This window comes from Dipteris shenzhenensis, chromosome 13 (assembly GCF_047967505.1).
Source record: "Dipteris shenzhenensis isolate YYH24624 ecotype China chromosome 13, Dip_SZ_1.0, whole genome shotgun sequence".
Lineage (NCBI taxonomy): Eukaryota > Viridiplantae > Streptophyta > Polypodiopsida > Gleicheniales > Dipteridaceae > Dipteris > Dipteris shenzhenensis.
In genome coordinates this window covers 23,454,607-23,479,191 of record NC_141608.1, presented here as the reverse complement: position 1 = coordinate 23,479,191, position 24,585 = coordinate 23,454,607, and the positions used below count along the sequence as shown (strand labels likewise).

The window sequence follows — 24,585 nt, the reverse complement described above, 5'->3', positions numbered from 1 at the left end:
TCGACACCTGCAGCAGAGTTTCTGCCGTCGATGCTCCTTAGTGACCTCATGATCTGCTCCTAAGTCAGCGTCACAATGCTCAGCTATATGCTCCCTCTGTGGAATGTCATTGACTGCTTCCGCAAGTGCGGCATGAGAGGCCTGGACAGTGGTCTGTAAAACTGCCGCCACTGGTCTGTGCTATAAATGCCCCGCAGCCTAAATTTGGCCCATCTGCTGGGCTGCAATCTGCCCTAGCCCTGGCCCATAAATCCACCTCCATTGATGGCTTTATACTATCTGCCTGCACAGCAGATCTGCCAGCTCTCCTCCACGTGGATCTTGCTGCCATTCCTCCTCCTCTGTCTTCTCTCTTCTGCTGCAGCCTTTGCTGCCGATGTGGCAGCCTACATCATGCCCACTTGACTGCTCACATGCTGTCCACATGGAAACCCTCATAGTGAGCCAGCTCCATGTTGGGGTAAGTATGATCAAGGGCTAGCTTTATGGTGCATGTGTGCATCTAGGGGAGTCACATGTGTGTTTGTGTGTGTTGTAAAGGCACATCAAGTGCTATGATGTGTCTAGTGTGTGACCTAAGTGATGATGTAAGACAAAGGCAATCCCATTGATGTAGGGATTGATTCCCACTGATGTAGGGGCTGATTGCTATTACCTTCTCCCCTTTTCTATAAAAGAGAGTCTTCTCTCTCACAATCATAATAGAGATCTACCATATTGCTTTCATTGTGCTCTCACACCTCTTGAAGATGCATCTATTCTATCCTACGGGATCCTACAAATGGTATCAGAGCTTTAGGTTCTAGATCTAGCCTAGCCTAGCATTAGATGCTATCTCTAGCATAAACTACAAGTTTCTTCATCTTCTCCATTTTCCTCCTTCTTCCCAAAATCTTTGAGAGCTCTGTTCTCTGCCTACAAACGACCATTGCCCAAACCCTCTGAGCTGCAAACTCCTCTTGTATGGGCGAACTTCCAGCTGCAAGCTTTTGGTGAAATTTCGACTATATGTGAAATGCCAACACTCACACTCCCTGACGCCTTTTCTTGCAATGTGACTTGCTAGAGCAGCCATTCCAAAATTCCTCTGAGCCAAGCTTGCACAACAGTATGAGCTAGCTCCTGTCCAGATTTGAAGGGAAATGGTCCACCAGGGAGGGAGAAACAGCGAAAAAACCAGTCGACTTTCAAGCTGCTAGCTATGGCGACGTGACGCCGCATTTCGCCTCTCCTTGCTGGTAGCCCTTCTCTGGTATAAGGCCCTTCTTCCTGCATAAAAATCCCCTTGAATAGAGCTATGAGCTGTGAGAATTGCACCCTCCAAGTTCTAGTCTCTGTTTTGGACAGTTTTGACAATGTTGTGAGTTTGATGCTACATTAGATGCTACTTTAGCATTTTTGATGTTTTAAAGTGTTGAATAGCTTCAGTACAACTATGGCTATAGCTTTGCTTTAAGTTGCTACACCTGGATTTGCTTGGAATGCTTTCATTTAGCCACCTCTATGAAGCATGCAAGTGAAAGCATCATTTCCATTATGTTTTGTAGTATGAAATTTGGTTACAAGCCTTTGCTACTCTAAATGCTTGTACTTTGAAGCTCTTCAACTCTTTCTAGCCTTGTAAGAGAGTAGACACTGCCCATTTTGGGTTAGACCCTCTCATGGCTACCATCTTGAATATGGATAAGTTCAATGGTAAAGGCTTTCACACATGGCAGATGAAGATTAAGTTTGAATTGATGAGGGAAAACCTCTGGGAGCTTGTCAAACCTGCTTCATCTACTTCTTCAACAGCCTCTAATGCTGGAGAATCCTCAGCTCCGACACATCCGGCAAGAGATCCTGCTAGAGAGGAGAAAGCCTATAGCATCATTACTCTTGGCTTATGAGATGACTATATTCATCACATTTCTGAGTTAGAGTCTCCTTCTGAAGCTTGGCAGAAGCTTGACATTATTTTTTGTGCTAGCTCTCACATCTCAAAATTGTCACTTAAGATTGCTTTCTTTGAATTGAAGATGGCTAGTGGCACTCCTTTGGCTGCCCATGTCAATTATATGCGGAGTCTCATGACTCAACTTGCTTCTATCAACTCTCCAATCACTACAAATGATGCAATGGCAGTATTGCTCAAAAGTATGCCTGAAGATTATGATCATGTTGTTACCACTCTGAAAAATCTTCCAAATCCTACTCTTGAAGGTCTTATTACTGCTCTTTAAGAAGAAGAAAGGCACATGGAGCTCCGGAGAGGCAATGACACAGCCTACCAGAGAGGCAATGACACAGCCTATGCCATAAAAATTCAAAGGGGCAAGTTTTCACCTTGCAAACATTGTGGGAAGACTAATCACCTCTCAAAAGATTGCTTCAAGATCAATCCATGCAAACATTGTGGCAAAAACAATCACCATGAAAAGTATTGTAGAGCCAAAAAGGAAGTTAGAAACTGCCAATCTACTTTCATTTGATGAGTCTCCACATGATGAAGACTATGCTTTTTAGGCACTCTGTCTTTTTTGTTTATCATCACTTGGTCAAAATTTTGAGGTTCTCTGCCTGGAGTAGTACTCCAAAAAGAATATATTATGTAAATCACCTCTGGTCACCATATGATGTAGACCATGTGATATGTGTTTTGACTATCCCATTTCTCTAAAACTCACACCCTTGGGAACCCTTGCTAGCATGAGATCCTAGCCATAGATTAATCCTTGACCACCATGAGATGGCATGAGAAACTATGAGACTAGATGAATCCTTGACACTGCAAGAGGCAATCCCTTGAGGGGGGGTTGTTGAGGTAAGTATGATCAAGGGCTCGCTCTATGGTGCATGTGTGCATCTAGGGGAGTCACATGTGTGTTTGTGTGTGTTGTAAAGGCACATCAAGTGCTATGATGTGTCTAGTGTGTGACCTAAGTGATGATGTAAGACAAAGGCAATCCCACTGATGTAGGGATTGATTCCCACTGATGTAGGGGCTGATTGCTAGGGAAGGTATTACCTTCTCCCCCTTTCTATAAAAGAGAGTCTTCTCTCTCACAATCATAATAGAGATCTACCATATTGCTTTCATTGTGTTCTCACACCTCTTGCAAGATGCATCCTGCATACTATCCTACGGGATCCTACACTCCATCCAGATATCACCATGTGGCATGCATACCTCATGCCCACATGGTATACTCTCATGCCCCCCCATCCTGTTCAGGTAATATGGCCCTGTGCTCTAGTCATTTGGGGGCTTACAGGTGAGTCAATGAACCATTTATTCCAAGAGTGCAAGGACAGGTGTCCTACCCATTTATCCTCCGGCTAACAATTGGGACAATGACCAGGTTGAACACCATTTAGGGTTTTGTGTAAATTTGGGTTGACCATTAAGGGCGCTCTTCAGTTTGCTCTAGACATTGAGGGTCTCTCAAATGCAAATACACAAGGATGTGATTCCAAAGGCTCTAGCCATTCAACCTTCTACCCACACTGCCGCCCATTATGGATCCTCATAAGTTGCTTTTCCTTCATCTTTAAGCTGACTCATTTTTTCCATGCTAGCATAACAATCACACAAAACACCTGTGGTTTCAAGTTCCCCATTTCAAAGCTTGGAGCCACAAGGTTTGCCATGTTTAGACCTTGTTGACATGCAATGATATCCCTACATATGTCATTAGTGCGTGAGGATTGCAAATCACACATGCATAAAAGGTTTACACATAGAGCAATATGCTGAGTCTCCATTGCTTCTCAAGACGGAATAGAATTCTCAATTATCATGAACCTGAGCGCTTAAGACAAAGTAACATTACTATCTACCACACCAGTTTCATCTGCAAGTTTCGAAATAGTTAAGGCACACTACCACTGTTGCCAAGATTAACATTGCCAGACAAACTTTTATGGGGAAGCTTCTCTACCCAAGCACTTTTAACTAGAGGTCCTGGAGACAAAAGATGAAACACCACCAACAATTCATTTTAGAGCTTGGGCGGCAGCAAGCACCTTTCACCCACATGGGAGGAGCACCTGTAACATTGGCAACCAAAAAAGACATCGCTATATCCTCACAGTTCCTGCAGTGAAACAAAGTAAATTGTCTGAATACATTTAAAAGCAGAAATCATAATGTAGAACAGATAAAACATGAAAAAAGGACAACACGATTCAGGGTTCACAGCAGACAGTAGGAATCATCACCCACACACAATAGACCGTGTAAAACTAGTTTAGCAAAAAATGGCCAATTCAAAAGCAGCTCTGACACCCGGAATCATCTAGCAGATACCAGCTAGAAGGTAAAAGGAGAGCTTTCAAAGCTCTTAGCTATGCATCAGAGATATCTGGGCCGTTCCCTAACTCTGTGTGTGTGTGTGTGTGTGTGTGAATGAAATCTTTGGATAATTATAAAAAGTTGCATATAATAATGGATTAAAATTTTAAAAGAAAATAAAATTGAAGTAAATTATGACAACATTGCAATCCAAAAAAACATTTGGTAAGGACTTGAGCAACAAAAAGGATGCAATAAACTCCATTGGCCAGAAAATAAAAGTCACAAACATAGTATCTTATCACCTAGAGAAAGGTAAAATCTGAAAATAAAACACTTACCATCCACTTCTATCATTGGAATCTTGTCCTTGTAGCCAATTCCAAGAAAAAAAATAAGAGAGGCGTACTCTCAAAGGAAGGGCCACCCCAATATGTGCTTCAACATATGTGCTTCAACATGAGCAGCACACACACACACAATGCCTGCATACAACAATACACAATTGCCCTCTTCCTTGTAGAGATGAGAAGGCATAGAGAGCCGGTTGAGCTTATGCCGTATCTGCACCAGATGCCATAGCTACCTTTTCTATCAAGTATGGGATGAGGATGCTGATGAGGACGAGGCAAAGGACAGCACAATGTAAGGCTGTCAACATAACCAAACAGACCAAGGGGTTCAGCAGCCACATATCATCGCAGAAATCTCCTTGTTCTCACAAGATCATGTCCAACTACATAAGCCCACATTGATGCATCCATGAGGTTAGCAATCAGCAGACCTCCACCAGCTCATCCTACGCAAAGGACTACAAGAATTCGGAGCTACCCGCAATGGATCATGATATTCTTTGAAGACAACATGCCACACCTCTTACCAAGGTCTAACATTCCACAAAACTAGTGGTTATACTTGGTGTGTGATCCATGAACACTGAAGACTGAGACCCGTCGGATCTTTCAGAGTCCCACTTCCTAAAAGTAAGGGGGGAAGTTTCATTGTTCGTTTCAAAAGAAACCCATGTCTAAATACACAAATTAAAAATGCTAGCTCTTTTCGATTCGTAGATGAGGAGACACACATCTCACCTATTGGGATCATAGCAACATCATAGATGCTTCCTACATCCCTAGGATGAGAGCAAGATCACAAGCATAGGAGTAAGTAGTCCTTGGGTTCTGCCCACATGGACCAAAACACATCACTTCAATTTGTCATAGAGGTGGTTCAAGTCTCCACCAAACACATTCACCTAAGAGCTTCATGTAGGTAAATCTAAGAGGCTAGTGCCAACTAGACACCCAAGTCCTCCTTGACAAGGGACCATGGATTGTCAACAATGAAAGACACAAAGAAGTCACCTCAATCCGTCCAGGCTACATTCTTGTCCATTTGCAAAGTACAATTCCGCTCCTCAACGTTTAGATTCCATGCCAAATGTCATCCAAGTGTCCCGTATTATTATAAGCCATGCCAAATGTCATCCCATACTATCATACAAATATGTACTACGCATATTCATCGCCTCCCCATTTCTTTGCTAGGAGCATAAGAAAGCTCTACGGTATGCGCGAGACCAACTATAATGATAGACATCGCGCACTCTCCATCCTAGCTCTCCTTTCTTCTTTCATTCCCTCCTTCCTATACCTCCCTTGTCTCCCCATTCCTTCCATTCTCTCTTCCCTTTCCCTCCTTCCTTCCCCTCCAGTCCCTTCTACCCACCTTCCATTCCCTTCCTTTTTTCTCTTCCCCTCCTTCCTTCTTTCCATTCCCTACTTCTTTTCCCTCCTTCATTTTCTCATGGATTAAGGGGTGCCAAAGCTCCGACTTGTAGTCACAGCAACCTCCATGCTACAATCCAGCATCTCTTGGGAGACCCTTTTCAAAGACGCTTGCTCCAACAAGGGGGTGTCACTGGGATCCCACGAGAGTGTCAAAGTTATGGGAAGCTTGGCCATCTAGCAAAGGCCTACTGGCAATCAAGGGACAAGGCAAGGTAGTGAGTCAAGGGCCCCATGACAATGTCAAAGTTGTAGGATCTGGCCAAGGCCTCCTAGAGGTTTTGTTGGTAGTCAGGGAGCAAGGCAGCTTGGTGAGTTAGGGCCGCAAGTTGCAACACCATGATCCCACCTCCTCCCCCACCACTATTAGCACAAGTTTTGCTTTATTAGGTTCCTCCAAGTATGGCCTAGATTATGTTCCAAAACCAGAAAAAGGAAATGTGGCAAAGCAAAAAGAAGAGTTAGAAGATAAAAAACAAGCAAGGAAGCACATGAAGATACCTATGGTTACAGACCCTCCCCCTCCTCTGCAAGCTCAAGATAAGGGATAGGGGGCAATGCTGTGAAATTCCCCTCAATCGCTAGAGGCCATGTTGGCAAGCAGCTACTTCCTCCCACGAGCCTACCAATTGCAAGCTTTCCCCCTGGAGCTCCTTTGAGGGTGCCTGCCCACCCTCCACACTCTCCACCCCTTCTCTCACCTCCATGATTGGGTTCCCAACACTCCTTGCTCAGAACCCCATTCTCCCTCCCCCCCCCAAGCTTCAGCTTCTAGCCCCGCCCCGCTCCACTCCCCCCCAAGCCCCCCTCTTCCCCCCTCCTCCCCGGATCTTCCAAACCCCCCCACTCTTGCAGCTCCCTCAAGGTCTCCTCTATAAAGTCTGAGGGGGGCTTGCTAGGAACTACCCTGCAACCTTCTCTTTTTTGACTAGGAGCCCATGGTTGGGGGTGAACAAAGAGGATGGGCTTTGACTTTAATGACATTTCACGCAAGAAAGGAGCTTTAGTTAGGTTCGTACAATCTAAAGCTCCTTTCCCATGTGAAATGCCCAAGTTAGGACATTTTTTCGTACTCCATCCGTACGTGCGGTATTCTGTACGGCCTTCTATACGAGTACTTTTTTTTTGGGGGGGGTGGGGGGGGAGGGGGGTTGTTTTTTTTGGGTGGGGGATCGATTTTATGCTTGGCCAAAACCTTGGAAAACACATTTTTAGCACTATTCTAATCCGTACTCCGTACACTGTTGGCCGACTTTGGTTGTGGTTGGCCTCAAGGATGGTCTTAAGGAGGAGGAGGAGGAGGAGGGGGATGGCACAGATGTAGATGATGATGAGGATGAAGATGAGCAAGAGAATGAGGATGAGGATGCAGCTTGAGGCTCAAGCCTCATCAGTTATGAATTGTGATGCATTTCAATTTTCAGCTTTATTTCTCGGCTATGGCAGCCTTTTCTTATATGATGGTTTTGCCTTTGATGTTTTGGTGTAGTACCTACTTCCAAGTTTCTACTACCTACTACCTTTGATCATGATGTTTGGTGTAGTATTGATCTATCATTGACACTATATATCAAAAACCAGATTCAAGATGACTCTGGTCTCTGGAGGCTAGACTCTTTGAACTTTCATGAATCATGATTCATGACTTTAATATTAGTACAAGTTTCAAGTTTCAAGTTTCAAGTTGAAAGTTTTGTAGCTCTATGTCAATGTAATGTGTACAATGTATATTTTTCTAAATGTTTTTGGGTAAAATTAGGGTCACGTATGTTTCAGCCCTGGGGGCTGAACCATACTCCAATCATACTTCCATACTCATATGACGTATGCGTATGGTAACGTATGGAAAAAACTATGTTTCCCACTCCACACCTCGTCGTCCTCTTCATCCCTCTCCACTCCATCATCCCTCTCCTTCAACCTTCTCCACTCCAACGTCAGCCTCCATTTCACTCCAACAACAACCTACACTCCACTCCAACTTCAGCCTCCACTCCCCTCCACTCCAACTTCATCTTTGTGAGCTCTCATTAATTTAGGTATGAGTTCCCATATGGGTTACCTCCAGAGTGGCCTACGCCATGACCTTGAAAGATTACAACGCTGATATTGCTAAGTCAAACCCGGATGTCTTGAAATTGTTTGATAGAAATCTGTTATAATCCTGAGAAGAATCAAAATCACGTTATTCAACAAGATGCTGAATATTGCCTACTCAACCCTCAGATGAGAATTAAGCAAGCGGGCCATAATCAATTTCTGAGTTTACTCAGATGATTCTAGATTGAAACTTCTCAATTTGCCTTGAATGGTAACTGTATAGATTCCAAGATCTTCACACATACAACAGTACAGATATTACTATTGGAATGTGGTTTTTGATGAGGAGTATAGTCTAACTATCATTGATTAGTTCTCCTATGGTAATTTAGGCAGCATAAATCTACTTTAAAGGGGGGATATGTTACGTCCATAATCAGACAGACTAACTAGGGCCTAACCAAGACTTGATTGTCTAGGGTCAATTATGGCCTAACCTAAGGTCGGATCTGTGATTAGGGCACAGTCTCGCTTGGGGTTTAGAATAACCTAAGTTGGGACTAGAGCTAGCATGGTGAGGTTTAGATCCAATGGACTAAGAGCTGATCCATGAAAGGAAACGCCTAAGCTATTCTGGAAAAAGAATGGCTTAAAGAAAAAGCAAAGGCCTTTGTGAAATGTAGAACTACTTTACGCATGAAGCCTAAAATTAAGGCTAACCGCTAAAGATACCCAAGCTAGGCAATGAATCCTAGAGTTGGATGTCTCATGTGGATGTTACACATGTTGGCTAGGGAGTTATATCTAGGAGAAGGGGTTATGTGGTATGGGACGCATGACCTGACCATGATGTTGGCAAGCTCTCGTGATGGTTTAGACCTCATGGTCGAGGGTGGGTTGAACTAGCTCAGCCCTAAGGGTTTTCTATCTGTGTATTTCATTAGTATATGATTCTTGCTCAAAGGGCTACACACTACCGAGGTCAAAAGTGACTTGTCCTGGTTGGGGGTGTTTCAAACATTGTCATCAATTTCATTATGATGGTTACTCCAGTCATATGTTGCCCGGTCCAACAAATCTGAAATTCGGTGTTGATCAGACAATCAATCTAAAAACCTAGAGTTTAATGTGTCCAGAAACAATTGTTACCCAATCTATGGTTCTTACATTGCAATCATGATTTTACTTAGTGTAGAGCTCATACGCGAACCAAAAGTGAAGAATGCTCGGCCTCCTAAAACCCCGAGTTTAATGTCTCCAGAAATATTTGGGACCCAATCTATGGTTCTTACATTGCAATTATGATTTTATTTAGTGCAGAGCTCATACCCGAACCAGAACCAAATATTGTTAGTGAGAATATTCGGCCTCCTAAAAGATCCTTATCATATTAATCAAGGAACAAGTCCACCATTCTTAGTATAGCCTGCACTAGGGAGCCTATCAGAGTGACGCCTTGACCTACCCTTTACTATTACAGAGATGGTAGCATGCAAGGGCTCTAAGGGTCGAGCAAATTCTTTAACAACCATCTGTTATATGCTCTTAAGCCTATTCACGCAGCTGTTACCTGTCCTATCAGTTAATATTTACTAACTCAAAGTGTTTGTAAGTGGGGCTATACGAGGCTTTCCATCTTGATAGTTTGGAGTGTCTGAATATGAAAAAGTAGTAACTGCATACCTTCCATCGTTGACAAAAGCCCTGATTGAAGCAGGCATTTCATTCGTGTAGAGATCCAGATATTTATGATGCAAAAAAGCCGCTTTGGAAAGAACCATGCTGTAAGTGCCTGTCCACCAAACAGACCACCACCCACCGTATATATAAAGCGGTTGCTTGGAGCCCTGTTTCTGCATTAAAAATAGACAAATCTTAGAGCTCTTTTATAATGCCTATGTGAAATATATCCCTTCATATAAATATCACATTGCAAAGTTTAAACTAAAGTATTGGAAATAAGCATTCTCGAAAAACTTTAGAAGCCTTTTGAAGAGACACCTGCGATAAACATAATACCTGCTGAACAAATGATTGCCACACACTTGCAGCACTCTTTGAAATATTTCCAGAACCATGGCAACAAAAAATAAGCAGCTTAGATTATCCAACCAATCTGAGCCAGACTTCCACTACAAAGTTCACTACCTTCTCAGATAATTATATAAGACAACTCCTATAAAGTATACCTTTGTAAGACTAGAATAAGTCCAATCAAACAAATTTAGAATTTTTGTTGTTCTAAAGATCAAAAATCTACACAGAAAATAAGAGAATATGAAAGAGAAGAAAAAAGAGGTAAACAAAAACTTTTATGAAAAACAAAAGGAAGACATACTTAGCAAGCAAAGCAATACTTATGTCATCATCAATGCCCAAGCATAAGCAGCTATACTGGGTTTCTAAAGACAACTCCTATAAAGTGCCTGATAAAAAGACAGCTCCTATAAGTGCCTGATATGAAACATTCTGTAAAGACAATTGAATAGAGAAAAATGTCTATTGCAGCTTGAAAAGAGATCAAGCTCTGTGACACGACCACAATCACTCCTAGAGATCCGGACCTGCACACAAGCACAAACATCATATCATAGAACCACAAGGGAAGAGCAGGCAAGCTTACCACCCAACCATGACGCTCACGGGTCCAAAACCCAAAGAATTCGAGCATCCCCCGAGCCACAAGCTGGGCTGTTGGCACAGACATCTACATCCAACCAGTCCACAACCACCCTGGTGTCCCATACCACCAAGAGGCACCCATGAGGCCTCAAGACTGTGCCAGGAATCCGGGATACGCTAGAAAACAGTGTTGGAAATCGACCAACAGAGGGTACGCACAGTGGAAGACTGATAGAATAGCCCAGGAGCTCACACAGTGTGTGGGGGTGTGGAATCACAAACTTCTTAACTTAATGTGCATCAAATAGATGTGCAGACTCATCAATAGACAATGAACCAGCCAGATATAGAAACCACCAAAATAATATATTTCCGTCCAAAGCTATGGACACAATACAAAAGAGATAGATCCAAAGTCCCACCAAGGGTGTGGTCCTCTGATCTTACCACAAGGTCCTCCTCCTATCTGCCGGCTATCTCTAGACTCGAGCTCGCGTGCTCCACCTCGAGCGGAAAATCTATTCCGTCTAGATCCCTTCCACCTTGCTGTCCGGAAGCCAGTCTAGGTGGGCAGCACCTGAGCTAGATCTGCAGCTCTAGAGCCCACTTGTCTTCTCCTGGATAGAGGCCCACAAGTGGCTGTTCTGCTGCTCCTGCTGCTGCCTAAAATGCTGCTCCAAGTGATGGTGAATGAGGGCCTGAAGGCCCTCCTTTTATAGGCCCCCAAGGCGCTGCAATAAAACCAACCAGCCAGCAGCATCCTGGCCGACCAGTCTGCTTGCTGGCCGACCTGGTTGGCTTGTCCAACCAGCCCTATAAAAGGGCCCTGGCCAGGCCCTTTTGGGCTGCTGCTAGGCTGCCCTTTGCTGCAGCTGTTCCAGCATCCACAGGCCCTTGTGCAGGCCCCAATCCTGCCCCGCACGTGTGAGCCTTTGCTGCTGCAGCACCCCGCCATGAGATGCCTCTTCTCTTGGGTCCCTGCTGCTGTCCTCTGCTCCACCTTAAGCTCCTGCAGATCAGCCAGGGATGTGAGGTGCTGCCCGTTTGACAGCCCCCTCTCTTTCTTTTCTCTTTCTCTGATCTCTGCCCCCATGGCAGCCATAGTGCTGCCCATGTGGCCCTCTCTCAGACACTAGGTTCACCCCCCCATGCTCTCCTCATATGGGGGCTTACAAATGGGGAGGTGCCCTTTCCAACAAGCAGATGTGCGTCCGTAGCACGGTCTGGATTGAGGAAGAGCCAAGCTTGCTCTGCCTTGCGTGACTGAAAACAGAACCCATGGGCTCCTTATATAGGCTCGAGCCCACTACTGCTAAAAATACCAGGAACCCTAACTCGTCCATTGCCCTTGCAACCCAACCTGAGAATCGCCTGCCTAGCCCCTAGCCTCCCCAAGCTACCTGAGCTAGTCCTATGCGCCTAGGCACATGTCAAATACAGTCCATGCACATAACATACTCCCCTTCCTCTAAGAGCTCACTCCTGAGTTTAGAAGAAAGTCCTCCCATGTGTATTTAGTGATCGTTCTATTTCTAACTTGACGTTCACGAAATCCAAGAATACTTTCTGGTTCGTGTAGTACAAAGGCCAAATCTTCACCTCTATAAGTTCTTAACGAGTTACGATCTAATCCTCAGCACCCAATACTTCCCCTTCAGTCTATTGATGTGAAAGACTAGATGAATTCTTGCATTAGGAGGCTGCAACTTGGCCAATTCTTCAGATGGACCACAGTATTTGGGGAATAATTTTCTAACATGTCCAGTACTTAGGCTCTTGGATTTCTAGGGAATACGCAAATATACCATCATTCCAATGGAGAAATCTCTAGGTGAATGATGTCTATTAGCATAAAATATGTCCCTATCTTGGCACTTCTAATAGACTCCTTGACAAGTTGCAATATCTCTTGCATGTCTTGCAAGAATGTCTTAGCAGCATCATTCAAGCTTTTGTTATCCTTTACCTACAACCTATATGAATCAGGTAATCCAGCTACAAAGAAACCCAAGAGGGTAATAGGATCCATCTTTGTAGCCCTAGTCTGTAGATCCCTGAATTTTTGTAGGTATGTCTCGAAAGTCAGATTCTGCTTGGACATATCGAGAGCTTTAAACTTAGCCACAATATCATAATCGTCTTTCTTTTTTAGAAATTCAGCTTTGAAAGTCTCCTCAAACTCTGCCCAAGTGGTTGGCTAAGGCCTCAATTCCTTCCACTAGAGAAGAGCTTTTCTTGCTAGGTATCCAACTACTAATTGAATTCTTTTGTCCTAAGAATAGGGATGGAAGTTGAAGTGGACTTGCCATTCATGGACCAAGTATCCACCACTTCTTGTGATCTTTCTATTCCCCAAAAAACTGAGCGGGAGTTATGTTCGGTCCAAGAACCGCAACCATCACATCCATGTGAGTCAAAGCCTGGAGATGACTCTGCAGTATCGCAGTGATCTGCTAAACCATTTGCTCCTGATTCGAATCTAATACCTCAAGTTTCGCCTCCAAACCATTTAGGAATTGATTGAACTTTGGTAACTAAATCTTCATAAAGATCATAGTTGTCCATATCAACTTCTCTTTCCGGCATTTGGGAAGGCTGGCTGGTATTTGCCATAAGGTGGTCCATCCGAGGGAGATGGTCTGCATCAGCCATGCTAAAATCCAGCAAGAAGAATAGCCGGTAGAAGGCTGTAAACTGCAATAGACCTGCCAAAATCTCAATTGGAGAGAGGAGTGGCTAGTTCACAGGCTAGTCGACAACTGGAATAGCAGGGCGGCTAGTAGAACTGGTTGGCAGCTGCCTTAACTACTTCTACTTGGCTGAGCAGACTGCTGGTCAACTGCGCTAAAGGCCAATCAGCTGGCCGAATAGCCTGGCAGTCCAAACGGCCAGTGGGCTGTCCCAAAATAGGTAGGCGACTGAACCAGCAAGACGATGAGCAGCCCGAACAGATATACGGCTGTTGCCCAAAGGGAAGGGATGGCTACAAAGAGGCGTCTGAGTGGCGAGAGGTAGGGAGGGCAAAAAGCAGCAAGTCTAGAGCTCAACTCAATAGACGCCTAAAGGATCTTGGGGCTGGTTGCCTTGAGCAAGAGCATGCCTATGTTTATAGGTAAAGCTTGAGGCTTTGTCCTAAGACTGGTGCCTTAGCTATTGAAAAAAGCTAAGCCTTCCTTTACATGCTTGCCTTGGGGGTTACTCTGACTAAAGCAGGATTGCTTTTCATGATCTCCCATTCCCTCAGAGTTGGTGACTAATTCCTGGAGCACCTCTGGGCTTTCCAATCAGGAAATTCCACTCTGAACCACTTCCCCCAACCAGATCGCACCTCCAAACCTAAAAGCCGCCTTCTAGACTCCATCCAAATCCCAGCGCCAATCTCCCTTCATATCGGCCCCTTCCTCTCCAATAAAAATTGACTATCCTCCCTTTCTACCCAGGACACACACGGATAATCAATCATCCCTATCTAGTTGACGAAATACAGCAATCACTAGCCCAGAACACTACAAACGAATTTTGCACATACCTAGAAGAGCCAAGCAAAATCGCCTTCTCCTACAGCTAAATCGCCCTCCAGAAGCTAGCTCTGATACGACCTGACACAACAACGATCACTCCTGCGAGATCCAGACCTCCACACAAGCACAAACATCCCATCATAGAACCAGAAGGGAAGAGCAAGCAAGCTCATCACCCAACCATGACGCTCACGGGTCCAAAACCCGTAAATCCGAGCATCCCCCCGTGTCACAAGCTGGGCCATTGGCACAAACATCTGCAGTCAACCAGGCCACAACCACCTTGGTGTCCCATACCACCAGGAGGTACCCATGAGGCCTCAAGACTGTGCCGGGAATCCAGGCTACGCTAGAAAGCAGGTGCTCATCTGGCAGGAATCCAAGCTATGCTAGAAAGAGGTGCTCGTCCACAACACGGTCCAGGATCCAGACCAACAAGGAAGAGCCAAGCTTGCTTTGACTTGTGTGACTAAAAACTGAACCCCTGGGCTCCTGATATAGGCTCGAGCCCAGTGCTGCTAAAAATAGCAAGAACCCTAACTCATCCGTTTCCCTTGCAACCCAACCTGAGAATCACATGCCTAGCCCCTAGCCTCCCCAGGCTACTTGAGCTAGCCTGTGTGCCTAAGCACAAGTCAAATACGATTCATGCACGTGACACTCTGTCACCCAAGGCAAGGGTTAGCTAGGCCGAAGCTTGGGTGTAGCCCGTATTCTACTCTGACACCAAGACCTGCAAAACAACCATAGATTAGGAATACCAGCTTGGAGGAGATGGCAAGATCAATTCCCAGCCGTAGATCCAGTACAAAGGATCACCCTCCAAGCCTGAGGTTAGCCAAGCACCACTTGCCCATCTCACAGAAGTCTACCAGTCCAAGTGTTTGGCCAGACTATCCATAGCTCAAGGTCGATATCCCAAGGGGTCCATCTTGATGGATCCCCATGAATAACTCACAGCTTATCCTTATAGACACACCTAGGGGTGTCCTTATCCTAAGGGCACCCGTACAATGGGATACTACCTACAAAATTTTAAAGGGTCCAACGCTCATTAATGCCAAGCTCAAGCCATCACCTTGAGATCATAATACACACTATCTTTTTTTTGGGCGAAAACTATACTGCCTTACTCACAAAAACAGTCCCAAAAAACAAGACATTGAGCTACAACATATCAAAAGATCTCAATATAAGACAAGTAAGCAGGATAATCAATGTTCTGAGCCTGCAAACAATCGAAGACCAATTGCCGTCAATGCCAAAAGAGATGAGGCATAGTCCCCCATGGTGGGGGCAGACATTGTCGACAAAGAGCAGCAATATGACGACATGCCAAGATCTGTCCAAAGGGGAGAACCCCAGCAAAACTCCCCAAATGAAAACCGGTTACCGAAGAGGAATTTGCAAGCCCAAATGTAATTTAGCCTTTTTCTCCCCCATCTTGGAGTATGAGTCAAATACAAGGAATGATTTGCATGAGCCGAAACCCAAGGAGGAGGAAGCAAAACTTAATACAAGCTTGCAATCGTAACATCAGCCACCAACAACAAGCGACAAGCAGGATCATCCGAAATAAGGTCCCAATCTTTGAGACAGTCCATGATCTCAAGACGAGGCACTCGCTGAAAATCATGCATCATCTGTGACAGTAAGTACCAGAGGGATTCCTTTAGACCAAATGAAAATACGACCGACCAGGCTCCTGTATTGCAAAAGGATTTGGAAACACTTTTGACCAATGAAAACACTCCGCACAAAAAGAATTTCCCTATAAAGCATCCTTGCCTTTCCATTTAAGATGGTAAGTATATCTTTTCAGTTAGAAAGTATACAGGTAACAAAAGTGAAATCCTTGACACTGCCATCCATATGCCGTAGCAGAAAATCCCATTGAATGGGTTGCCATTGACCAAAAGTGCTTTATCCGTAGATAAATGCGAAATCAAATCAGACAGCATGAACACCCATGGCTGATCATCCTGCATGAACTGAATCATCATCTTTCCCTTATGTGCTACAATATTCAATCCCCCATGCATTTTTGGCGAGCACAAATGATCTATTGAAAGTTATCTGAGAGCTTACGTCCATGATGAGATTGCCAAAAAAGCTCCATAACAGTGGACATGAAAGAATTGATATCCTACTTAGTGAATATCATCAAAGGCAAATAAAACTGCACATAGGCAACCCAGATCGATTGCACGAAGCAAAAACGGGCATATAAAGGCCAAGTAGCCAGCTTTCAGTATTCCAGTATATAACACACACGCGCACACACACACACATACTTTTTTTAAAAATGATATCCATGTCTTTCTATATTACAAGAAGCAGTCCCAAAGAGGGAACATGCAATTACAAACATCAATATAAGACAAGTAGACAGAGGAATTTATCTGACAGACAGAGGCAATAATAAAGAGATTGCCTTAATGACATCCGGAAAAAGTGAAACTTGGAGAAAGTGGAATCTCCAAAGACTCTATGATCTCTGTCTTTCCACAGAGGCCAGAGTCCCCAACATCTAACCCAGGTCAAATTCATGTCTCTGCAGATAAATCCCAAATAGAGAAAAGAGCTTGCCAAAGCAAGCAAAAGGAAATCTGGCTCGGAGACGCTGTTGTAGTAGAAACAGAAAGTCATGAATGATAGGGCAATGCCAGAAGAGATAAAGCAAGGATTCCATTGAAGCCAAGCATCTGTGACAAACTGCTGGAGCAATATGTCTACGTGCTAGGAGTTGCACACACACACAGCACCGAGATGTGTGATTTGAACACTCAGACATGAACACGCAGAAAAATAGCAAATGCCTCATGGGATCACAGGCCACAGTATTGAAAGATACAACTGCACGTATTTATTTAAGTACCAAAAATAAGATTAAGTCAACCTCACAGACCCACCGTAAAGGATCTAGTTAATGTTGCTTACTCAAAGTGAAGTATATACATGCACTATTTTTATGCACATCCCGGGTGCTCTACCAGTCTCAAGGAGAGAGATTCAAAAGCTCACCACACTACAACAAGCTCCACTCATACTTAGGTGTCAATCATGCTATCAAAAATTTGCATGGGGACATGCAGAACACTGCAGTGTCTACATGCAGTGTTTTAATGCTTATCCCCAGAGCTCTACGAGTCTAAAGGAGACATATTCAGAACTCACCACACTAAAACCATATAGTTCTGTGTCAATAAAGGTATCAAGATTTTACAATGGGGACATGCAGAAAAGCAAAGATAGTTAGGTGTCAATAAAGCTATCAAAATTTTACAATGGGGAAAAGCACAAAAACAAAAGCTATCTCCAGTTTGGCAAAGACTGATGGACTGAGATTGTAAAGAACAAAAAACGAGATGACATGAATGGTAGAAAAAACTCCAATTCATTATTAGAAACGCAATTACCTTATTTATGCTTTGGTCTTTATCAAAAATCACTTGGTAGTTTTTTATGTGGTATCTTCTTGAACAGCCTTGTATATTAATCAACAGTTTTTCTTGTCAAGGAACGCTAAGGAATGTAGAATTTAAAGGCAACATGAAGAACCACATGAAACCTAAATACTTAATATGGTGATCGCCTGCCATGCTCCCATCAAGAAGAGTACTATGACCCTGCCAACGACAGTGTCAACATGTGCAAAAACTTCCACATGTCCCAAAATCCTTTCTTGCTATCTAATATATACATCCATGGGTGCTATGGTCTATGGTATTCCAACTTCACAGCCATCCATTGCCTCGAATAGCTTTTACCAATGGACAAATGCTCAATGCTATAAGCCATCTATCACAAGCTGAGTGTAATGGCAAAAGAGATGTAAGGATTCATCCACCCATTTGCTCACTTTCCTGGAGTGCCCATGTGTCTTGAGGGTTATATCTGGTGCTAAGGGCTTGGTTTGGTGCCAATGCTGCAAATCAAAGGTGACTCATGTACTTTAGATTTTCGCCACTCTTCAGCTCTTGTGGAACTTTTGGAGCTCAAGCACAGTATTAATAGGTTGCCCTCTTGCTGGGTCAGCACGTCAACCACCACGAGAATGCTGTCACATCCCTTCGTTGGAAGAAGGCATTATATAAGCAAAAGTTTTACTGATCAACATTTGTATTACATGAAAACTTCATGCATGGTGTTCTTTAAGTGGATGATAAAATAATCACAAGGAACAATGATGCATTCGTTGCAGCAGTGCAAGCAGATTTGATGAATTATTTTGATGACCTAGGACTGATGCATTACTGTCTTGGCATTGAAGTATATGGCAGCTCAAAGGGAAGGTAATTCACTCACACACACAGCATTTAAAGGCCATTCTGAACACATCGAATATGTACAATTGCAAAACGCTCAAAACTCCCATGGATGGTAGTTAAGTCTATGATGATTCAACACCGTGTGAGACATTAAGTTTCAGTTTTTGCAATTATGATGCCACTTTTGGACCAACCAGACGTTGAAACATCAGTTAAGCTCAGCTAGTACAGCTTAGAATGTAATGGTCACATACAAATTTTTGGCATGACATGTGCTTCCATGCCATTTAAGGTCTCCAGAACCCTAGAGCAAGTCTACCAAATCTACATTGTCTTGTTGAAAGCAGCCACAATGAGCTGAGCAGTCATCCGATCGCCTTTGGGGGATACAGGCTGACCATGTACTTAATATACTCTTAGAAATCATCCATACACTAAAGACACAAAGCATTTCCTACATGGCCAAGGATTCACATCAGGTTGTAGAACATGCAGTAGTTCGGCAGACAGAGTCATACTTTTCCGTAGTTCAAAGGAATGATTGGGTACATTCCAGAATTAGAGAACAATGTTCTAAGCATAAAAGCCATGCTATCAGCAGTGACCAGCTTCGCAATTACGCCATTCATTGTCAGTGGTAGTTTCAGGGAGGCAGCTTTTGTGTACTGGCTCAGTTTCGTCAACAATTTTGCATGCCGTGAACCGACCCCCCATCTCAGGCCGCACATCCTTCAGAAGTAGCACTCAGCCTTCTGCCAGTTGTAATTATTAGCCATTTTGGCTCAGCTATTAAGAAATTCTCTACGAAATGGGGCCAGTTGCATACACTCGTGTACTTGCACCCTCACTCGTATGAATGGAAGCACACTTCCACACAGTTAGTTAGCATGAGCAGGCTTGTGAGAACAGAAGATTGCTTTTCCTCTGTATCAGAGAGAATCACTTCATCAAAAGACTAGGTAGGTTATGTAGAGATCCATTTGTCCCATGTTATCCGGATAGCCAAAAACCATACCCTAAGGCAGACTATAGATGGAGCCACGATGAGAGGTGATCCCACATCGAGACATGGCATATGCTTGCTTTGTACCTCTCGGAGGTCTAGTGTGAAACTTCAAGTCCCCAATTTAGTATAAAACTGGAGGAAGATTCCATTGCTTCTTCTGCTTCAGACCCCTGTCCCAATCATCAGATGAACACATGAGATGCCTATACATGTTCATCTTGCAGATGAGTAGACAAAGAGAGCACCTGAATCATTGATAAGACCACCGCCTTTAAAGGACCCCAAGAGCATGCTGGTAGATGGAGGTGAGATCCTAGATAGATCAGCCACAACTTCCATACAGGAGGCTGTTCCTCCGGGGTCCTTTAACACCCAGCAGCAGGAATACACTTAGACGAATACCCAAGTCCTTATAGCCACCAGTAAACTTCAGATCAAAAGTGACATGTTACCACCCACACATCCCCTTCTTTATATGTGACAACAATCCTGGACACACAAAGAGATGTGGAGTAGGGACTGAGCCACTTATTCATGTAGGCAATCCTGGCAATAATTATTAGTGTAAGCATACCTTTTTTTCTACCAGTTGCTTGTTTCACTTTTGTCTTGAGAGCTGCTGTTTTTGTTTGAGCTCTTCATATCAAGATTATTGTAATCACAAGTACACATTGTTGCGTCTCATAGTGTGCACAATTGCAAGCATTCACATTCCCCATACTTCCCCTAGAGTCCAATGTCAACTCCCCCTCATGCCAGTTCAGCCCCCCTCTCCAAATCTGTCCACCTTCTTCTTTTACAAAGAGAGAGAGAATAAGAAAGATGGTGAGGGCTGAAGGCTGGAGACAAAATAACATCTGCAGACTGCTTTGCTTTCAAACACCCCCTCCTTAAACAGTACTGGGTATAACAGTACAATTTTTCACAAGCACCAATGGCATAGACCACTGTGGTCTTCCAAGGTCATTTAATAAAGCTGTGCGCAATTGCAAGCATGCACATTCCCCGTACTTCCCTTACAGTCCAAATCTACTCCCCTTCCTGCCAATTCAGTTCCCCTCCCAAAATCTGTCCACCCGCTTCTTTTCCAAAGAGAGAAAATAAGAAAGAAGCTGAGGGCTAAAGCCTGAAGGCAAAATAACATCTGCAAGGAGTAGGATACCATGGCTGTTCAAGCTGAACAAAATCATCAATCTTATGTCAACATGAACTGCATATCTACACATATTCAGACAAACTAAGATTGCATATCTCATGACAGTCATCCACAAGAGTTCATACCATGCACTCTCCCACATAGCAAGAGGTAGCTAATATAACATCCCCACCAACTTACCAGGACCCATGGAAGGTCAAGTCCATTCGTTTAACCATATTCTCTCACATGCACACATATCTCCACACCCTGACGCACATGACCATATATTTATACAGCATCTTCAAACGAAGTTCTGTCCGGACCATACATTATACAAAGTCTTCACACTGAGTTCTGTCAGGACTCCAGGGATGAAGCCTAGCACTCACGGAGGAGGCCTGCCAATACCAGTATGAATTTGCCCTTCATCCATGTGGATGAACTGCTTCTCCATCAGTTCAAATCAAGTACTGATTAGATCCTGGTTGCTGTAAATTATTGCTAGCTACAAGGTATTCAGAGTTTTGTGCATAAACCAATTTGGATCATTGTCCATTTAATCTGGCACTGCCTAGCTAATGCTTGCCTACATGTCATTCCATCGCAAGACCAAGATTATTCACACCAAATGCCTTTCCATTAATGCACAAACCTACAAGCTGGAAATTCAACCAGACTTCAGAAAAAAAAGAAGGCACAAATAGAAGAAGCAAACCTTAGTATCCACCCAATGCATACGTGGAACAAATCCCACCATACTATCTGGAGCAGTTTGCCAGATCTTATAAGCAAACTCCAAAGTAGGACATGGGACCAAAACATCATCATCAATGGAAAAAATGGCCTCTGTTTTCAACCCTTCAATAGGCTTGAATCGGTTATTCAAATTGTTGTTGTCGTTAATATCAAACTTGAAAAAAGGTCTTTCATGGTCATTGGATCTTCCTTGGACAACTTTGGATAAAGAAGACTGCAGGGCATCAGAAGGGAGCTTATCCTCACTCCAAACAATCCTTATGGAGTCAACACTGTCACAAGTTGCATAATGAGCAACAGACTTCTTCAGGAGGTCATCCCTTTTCCACGTATTCACCAACACAGTATAACTATTCCTGCAAATCAACAGAATAAGAACAATTTAATATACTGAAGCCCAACTTCAAAGAGACTAGATTGCATTGCATAATACATATGGAGCAAACAATTCAATATTCAGAAACCTTTATATATTACAGATATTCAATGCAAGCAAGTGGAAAAGTTAGGCCAATGACAAGGTGAAACTACTCTTTAACTACCCATAAAGTAAGCCATGAGATGTTAAATTTCCGCAAACAACCACAGGAATTTAATCACTTTGCACGACGATTCTTTTACATCTGCATAGTAAATTGATTTAGGTCACCAATCGAGAATTTTGGAGTGCCCAAGGCAAATCCTCATTTATAGGGTGCAACACCGTAAATTCAAGTTCCAAGCAAAACAACGATCCGAGCTCGTCTCCTCCTCACAACTGCGAAGCTAATCTTCCAAAGCAGCCTAAATCTTATAGACTTTGATTCCAAATTAGTTTTACATGGTGGGCAACTTGTTCCTTAAGAAATCTAGGCAGGGGTTAGACGCTACCTTGAAACAGGCGACCTCGATCCCAAAGGCTGAAGGTGCCATCCCATGATCGAGGAAGCACGCCGAGCAAGGGCAAAAAATGCAAAAATTATACAAACTGCAAGCAGCAATTTGATCCTATGTGAAGATACATAAGTACAAAGCTGGAAAGAGAGGCGCCAACGTTGGAGCTGTGATCGATGCAGGGCTTTCATTCCCGCCTTCTCCCTCACAGCCGAGTGTGCTCCTGGCCCGCGCATTCCCATTCTAGTCGGCACCCCCAGTCCATGGCCCGCCCGCGACCGCTACCAGCGAACACGGGGGACAATAAGGTTCGTCGATCGCAGACTCGAGCGAGACAGCTCGAAAAAGAACCGAAAGCATAGAAACCAGCATGCACACAGAGATAAGCAATCCCCTAATGGACGTGGGTATCTTTGATTTGACTCCTATGGACGTGCTGAGGACGCAACTGTTCTTGATTCTTCCCTCGCAACCTCGTATTCCCTGCCTCTCGGCGTCTTTCCGTCTCCTTCACGATGATTCCCTTTCCGCTCCTGTGCGAGTCTTTGGCGGCTGATCTTCCCTCCTCCTCCCTTTGTAACCCAAATGAGTCTTTCCGTTTCTCACATTCGCATCTCCTTCTACCCACAACCAAGTCATTCTTCATAAAGCCGAATTCCCGTCTTCTTGGGCATCTGTCCTGCGATCGACCCGGTAAATGTGCATAGGCGTTGTCGCAGAATGTACATAAGCAAATCCCTCGTGAAGCTGCGGGTGTAGAGCCAAATGCAGGCGATGAAGATCACGAAGGCAGTTGGGCAGGTGTGTATATGATTGTTGTGCTCCGTACACTGCTCTCTTTCTCGATAATACAGACCACTCCTTCTCTCTCTCTCTCTCTCTCTCTGTCTCTCCCTCTCCCCCCTCTCGTACTGTAGTCTCTTCCTCTCAATTCCCGGCGCTCTCTCTTCCTCTGTTCCCTTCTCTCCGGCACCCTCGTCTCTCTTACCCTCTCTCTTTCTTTCTCTTTCTGCACGCTCCTTGTGCCTTTAGGTGGGGGTAAGCGAGAGCTCTCAGATACGCCTCGATGGAGGGCTTGGAGTAGCGTAGAAGCAGAGGAAGCGGAGGGATCGATGGCGAATGAAAGAGAAATAGCTGAGAGAGAGAGAGAGAGAGAGAGAGCGCAAACTATGGGGGATATGCAGGTGGCAATGACAAGGTGGGAGTATGTACCTATAAGCTATGAGGTGCCAAAATGGCCAGCTGAAACGCAAGAGATAGGTGTTGAAAAAGCCTTCTTGAATTTGGACAAAATTCCTTCTCTTGAGAATGTTTGTGTGTGTGTTTTTTCACCCAAAAAAAAATGTGTGTGTGTGTGTGTGAACCAAAAAACAAGTGTGTGCGCCGCACCCTTTCACTCGTTACATTTTCCACCTCATACTTCTCTCACACACACACGCGCGTGCATGTGTGCACACACACACACGACTACCCCCCTTGTGGCTTGCCACAGTAGCCGCGGAAATAAATGTTGTTGAAAACAAGGCCTCGACAATGCCTTGCATGCATGGCATAACTTCCAAAGTCAGACTTGCTAATGCACATGTGCATAGTAAAATCTATTTCATTCTCGGGGTGGTTACACACATAATTCCGCCCTCAATGCCAGAATGAGGTGGACCAATGATTTTGTGGAAGACATAATACATAATTTTCCTTTACACACCGCCAGAGACGATTTCTCAAGCATTGCTAATAATGCCCCGCCCGTCGCCCCTCTCTACATGGGCAAGGAGCCTTGCCTGTCCAAGTATAGGCACTCGTGCAAACAACCAATCCGGGCACCTCTTTTATGCGAAAGAGGTGCCTCCAACATACAAAATTGGAAAAAACCTGCAAGTTGACAATGGAGGCAGTTCACATGGAAATTTGGGTGCATCCATTCAAGACCGGGCACCCCCCTTTTTGGCTGCCTAGATGCTAGGCATTAGTGTGACGCTCTCCAACAATGTCTAACCACCCTCAACCAAAGTTTAGCAATTCGAAGCAAGCTATGACTCGTGTCATTAGGTTGATGTAGTGTGCTTTTCAATGTTCCCAGGTGCCTTGCTCTGCATCCAATGATGGGATGCAAGTTTGAGAACTAGCATGACAAGTCTAAAATCCTTCCACACATGCCTCCAAGCACTCTCCACATGCATGAGCTTTCAATGAGAGAGATGCTTTGTTCCATAAACTCTACCAAGAAGTTAAACCATCTATCACCCAACCTTAGACTTTACAATCCCAATTCATCCTCAACTCTATGAATGCAGATAA

At 44.1% G+C, this 24,585-nt stretch overlaps 1 protein-coding gene across 3 annotated transcripts in view; it reads right to left on the bottom strand.

The window, feature by feature from the left end:
* EPC1 (Nucleotide-diphospho-sugar transferases superfamily protein) overlaps positions 1-23,526 on the bottom strand; it is a 34,838-nt gene extending 11,312 nt beyond the window's left edge. The window contains exons 1-5 of one of the 3 annotated variants that reach the window (XM_087384046.1): positions 22,285-23,526; positions 21,374-21,770; positions 10,120-10,155; positions 9,784-9,953; positions 4,006-4,076 (exon numbers count right to left, since the gene is read on the bottom strand). In XM_087384046.1, coding sequence (XP_087240172.1) covers positions 4,006-4,076; positions 9,784-9,953; positions 10,120-10,155; positions 21,374-21,770; positions 22,285-22,529 — 919 coding nt within the window. In that variant the 5' untranslated portion in view covers positions 22,530-23,526. The remainder of the gene's footprint in view (positions 1-4,005; positions 4,077-9,783; positions 9,954-10,119; positions 10,156-21,373; positions 21,771-22,284) is intronic. The other 2 variants (XM_087384047.1, XM_087384048.1) reach the window with 2 other exon arrangements.
* Between the last annotated feature and the right edge of the window lie 1,059 nt (positions 23,527-24,585).